General features: G+C 58.3%; 1 protein-coding gene across 1 annotated transcript; it reads left to right on the top strand.

The window, feature by feature from the left end:
* Positions 1-504: 504 nt before the first annotated feature.
* Positions 505-1,020, top strand: LOC120647743 (spidroin-1-like). Its single transcript, XM_039924598.1, has one exon. It carries the CDS (start codon positions 505-507, stop codon positions 1,018-1,020), a length of 516 nt encoding a protein of 171 aa, XP_039780532.1.
* Positions 1,021-4,717: the final 3,697 nt, after the last annotated feature.

The raw sequence follows: 4,717 nt of genomic DNA on the forward strand, positions 1-4,717 counted from the left end.
CCCCCGACGCAGAACAGGGGAGGGGTGGAGGCACGTCGGCGGCGGTCCGATTTGGGCTCCCCGGGTCACGCCGGCGGCCGGGATTGAGGGGGAAAGGGGGAGGGAGCCGCGGGGGATCGATCCCTGGCCTCACCTCGAGCGGTGGTGGCGTGTGGCGGCCTAGCCACAGCAGCCAGTGGCGGCGGGGCTACAAGGCAGGCGGCGGCGGCGCTAAGGGAGCATAGGAGGAGCTAGGACGGCGGCGGTGGCTCGTGGTGGAGGATGTGGTGCTCGAGGAAGCTCCGCGGCCCCTTTTTATAGGCGGCCAAGGCGGTGGGGGGGGTGAGAGCGGGGCGACGGCCGGCGAGGCAGCTCTGAGCGGCTTTAATGGCGTGGGGGCGGCGAGGCGACGCGACGGCACGGCGCTGAGCAGCACTGGTGGGGCGTCAACGGCGACAACGCGGGGCAGGATGGGACGCGTCGGGCGGCGGTTGACCAGCGCAGGCGAGCTTCGTACGGGCGTCAATGGCGGTGGTGTGCGTGCGGCAGGCGGCGCTGTGCGGCGTCAACGGCGGCGGTGTGCGCATACGGCTTGGCACGGTCGTGCGGTCGGCGCTTCGTGGCGGCAAGCGTGCGCGCACGCACGCGTGTGCTCGGCCCGGGGCCGGCGTGGCGTGGCGCGGCACGGCGCTCGGCCAGTGCACGGGGTGCGGGCGGGCAGGCGGCTTGGCACGGCTGTGCGGCGGCCGGCGTCGCGGTCCGGGGCTCCGCGGCACGGCGAGCGCGTGCCCACGGCCCGGGTCGGCTTGGCGCGGCGCGGCGCGTTCGTGCGCGTGTGCTCGCGCACGGGCGGGCCGGGGCGGCGCGCGCGAGCTGGGCAAGTGGGGTGAGCGCGCGCGCAAGAGCGGGGCAGGGCAGGCCGGGAAGCGGCGCTCGGGCGGCCGGGCTGAGAGAGGAGGGGGGGCCAGGCCAGGCGGAGCGGAGCAGGCCGAGCGGGCGGTGCTCGGGAGCGGGCAAAGCAGGGGCCGAGCGCGCGGGTAGGAGAAAGGAGAGAGAGGGAGAGGGAAGGAGAGGGAAAAGAAAAGAGAAAAAGAAAATGGGAAAAAGAAAAGAAAGAGAGAAAAAGAAAAAGGAGAGGAGAGGGAAATGGAGAGAGAGGAAGGGCGGGATTCGCGCCGACGCGATGCGGCCCCGGCCGGCCACGCGCGACGGTCGCGTGCGTCGAATGCAGGCGGGATTCGCGGCGTGGTCTACGGCTGGTCGGCCACGCGCGCGTCGCGCGGAGAGGAGGATGGGACAACGGGTGTTCGGGATAGAGAAACGATCTCGGGATTTGAGGTTTAGGGTTCAGGGTTTTAAGGGGAAGTCGAGCTCAACGACGAAACACAACTTTAGCGCATGATTTATTTTAGTAAATTTTCAAGATGTTACACTGCGCCACCTCGCTAGCCTCGCACCTTTTACCCATCCATCCCGCTCCTCGCTTGGCATCCGGCTCCACTGCCCGACACACCCCCTCCACCACCACCTACCCCTGTCTCCTCCCCTGAGCATCCTTCTCCCGTGAAGGAGCGCCTGCCCGCGCGTGGCCGCCGCATGCCAAGCTGCCGCGCTCTGTCGCGCCGTGAGCCCAGTTCACGCTTGGCCGCTAAGGAAAAGCCTACCTTCATCACCATGGCAGCGAAGGCAACTCAACTCAAGACACTCAAGAACACATTGTCCTCCTGTTCCCGTGACCTGCAAAATCAAGTTGCCAAGCACGGGCTCCTGCGCAAGAAGAAACCCCTGGGCGGCACTGATCTCCGCAAGTTCGCCGCAGCCGCAGGCATTGGGCCGGCGGCGTCTACGCAGCTGGACCTGGTGCTACTATCCAAGGAATGAAGCCTGGTCTCTCGCCGTGGATGCGGACTGCTTTGCCACATTTTGTTAGCAGTAGCGCCAACGTCAGTCTCCTTGGTGTTTTAGTTCTAGCTGTGTCACTCGTGTTGTTGTTAACTAATCTCGGTCTTGTTCGTGTCGTCGTTGTCCTAGCCCTTGGGGGAGTCTTCGTGCTCGCCCCTTCTTCCTGGGTTAATGTTAGCTTCGCCACACTGTGCGTTGGATGGAAGGTGCACTGTGTGGTGATTTGCTCTAGCTCGGTGCTTGTCCTTTTGGAATGAATCAAAACGGTCGTGTGTTTCACTTGCTCTCCTGGAATGTGCGTGGGCTTGGGGATTCTTTAAAATGCGACGTTGTTAAGGATGCGTTAACCTCTGCACACCCCCACAATCATCTGCTTGCAAGAGACCAAGCTCTCTTCCACCACAACCCAGAAAGCTCGCTCTTTTTTACCGCCCAACTTTAGAGATTTCCAGTGTGTTGATGCCGGTGGCTCCAGAGGTGGCATACTAACTGCGTGGGATGCACGCTCCCTCTCCCTTGAGGGCTTCATTACCCGCAAGCACACATTAACGACGGTCCTCTCCTCTACCGTCACTAACATTCTCTTCTCTGTCACGAATGTTTATGCCCCCTCTGACCACCGGGACTCAGTTCCCTTTCTTGAGGACTTAACTGAGCTTGCGCCACTTGTGTCTGGCCCTTGGCTTCTCGCTGGGGACTTTAATCTTATACGCTCTCAGGACGACAAAAACAATGATCGCTTTGATGCCTCTCTTGCTGCGCTTTTCAACGATACTATCCACACTCTCCAGCTCATGGAGCTCCCTCTTCTCGATCGGATGTTTACTTGGTCTAACAAACGTGACACCCCAACGCTCGCCCGTCTAGATCGTGTTCTCCTTAACGCCACTATGAGCACTACCTTCCCCAACACTACTCTTACCTCTCTCACACGCCCCACCTCTGACCACACCCCTCTAGTTGTCACCATCTCCACCACGGTTCCAAAACCAAATATTTTCCTCTTCGAGAACTCGTGGCTCATACACAATGATTTCCTCCCTTCCATCCTCCCGGCCTGGTGTGCTGCTCCTGGTACAACAAACGCGGCAGGTGATCTAGTGAGTTCGTTGAAGGCGTCGAGAGGTGCAGCAAAGGTATGGTCCAGGGTAAGGCGGGCACCCCCTTTTCTCACACAAAACTGCAAATTCATTATCGCTTTTTTCGACCTGCAAGAAGAAACTCGTGTTCTGTCCACAGGTGAACTTTTCTTGAGGCAAGCTTGTACTGATCGACTGCATGTGGCAATTCGAGAGAGGGCAGCGTACTGGAAGCAAAGAGGAAAATTCAGGGCAATACGGGAGGCTGATGCAAACACAGCCTTCCATCATGCTCACGCCACTGCTCGACTCCGGAGGAACCAAATCAAAACTCTGGTCATTGATGGCACTGAGGTCACAGCGCACAATGCTAAAGCAGATGCCCTCACCGCGTACTTCTCCTCCATCCTCGGCACCTCTACTGCAACAACCTGGGGCTTTGACATGAACATCATCTACAACGACTCCCCTGTTGTGGACCTTGCACACCTAGCTGCAGCCTTCACCTGCCTGGAAGCTAAACATGCAATCCAGCAGATGAACCGGAACAGTGTGCCAGGCCCTGATGGATTTGGTCCCGGTTTCTATGCTGCTACCTGGGACACTGTTTCCCCAAAGGTCATGAATTTTGTTCACGCCTTTGCTGAAGGACGGGTGGACCTCGACCGTGTCAACCGTGCATACGTTGTGCTGCTGCCCAAGAAACCAGGAGCTGTTACGCCCGGGGACTACAGGCCGATCTGCTTGCAAAATTGCTCCTTGAAGATCATAACAAAAATGCTCACTACCAGATTGCAACAAGAAATCCTAAAACTCATTGATCTTGACCAGACCGGCTTCATCAAAGGGAGGTCCATCTCTGAGAACTTCATATATGCCATGGAACTCGTGCAATGCTGTCACAAAGAGGAAACTGCCCACTCTTGTCCTCAAGCTTGACTTTGCAAAGGCTTTCGACTCGGTGAACTGGGGCAGTCTGCTCCATATCTTGGCTAGCTGAGGCTTCCCCATGTTATGGTGCTCCTGGATCCAGCACATCCTCAGCACTTCCAAGTCTGCCGTTCTCCTCAATGGCTGTCTAGGACGCTGGTTCACCTGCAAGCAAGGGTTACGGCAAGGCGATCCACTTTCACCTTACCTGTTCCTACTAGTTGCTGACGTTCTCCAGCAACTAATCCGCACTGATGGAGGAGTTCGCCACCCTGCCATGGACAACGCCAGTTGCCCGGTCTTACAGTACGCAGATGACACGCTGATTGTACTTAAGGCGGCTCCGGGAGATGTAATCAGGCTGAAAAATTTGCTCGATCAGTTTGCCACAGCAACAGGCCTCAGGATAAACTTTCACAAGAGTACGATTGTCCCAATGAATGTGGACGCTGCTGATCTGCCTGGCCTCCTCGACATCCTCGACTGCTGCCAAGATAGTTTCCCTTAGACGTATCTCGGTATGCCGCTATCCAATGTCAAGCTCAACTTGAGCCCTTTCACCCCACTGATCGCTCGAGTGGACAAATACCTCAGTGGCTAGCAGGCGTCCTTGTTGAACGCCATGGGCTGCACAGTCCTGGTGAATGCCGTCTTGGACAGCTCACTAATTTATATCCTCTCTGCCATGATGCTACCACAAGGCACAATTGAGGAGCTGGACAAACGCCGCCGCGCCTTCCTCTGGTCTGGTGAGTCGTCAACAAGTGGTGCTCAGTGTCTGGTAGCATGGGAGCGAGCCTGCCTCCCAAAGGAACATGGTGGCCTCG

The sequence above is a fragment of the Panicum virgatum genome, chromosome 9K, assembly GCF_016808335.1.
Source record: "Panicum virgatum strain AP13 chromosome 9K, P.virgatum_v5, whole genome shotgun sequence".
Lineage (NCBI taxonomy): Eukaryota > Viridiplantae > Streptophyta > Magnoliopsida > Poales > Poaceae > Panicum > Panicum virgatum.

Coding starts and splice junctions, on each gene's coding strand:
- LOC120647743 (XM_039924598.1), top strand. CDS start 505: ATGGCGGTGGTGTGCGTGCGGCAGGCGGCGCTGTGCGGCGTCAACGGC.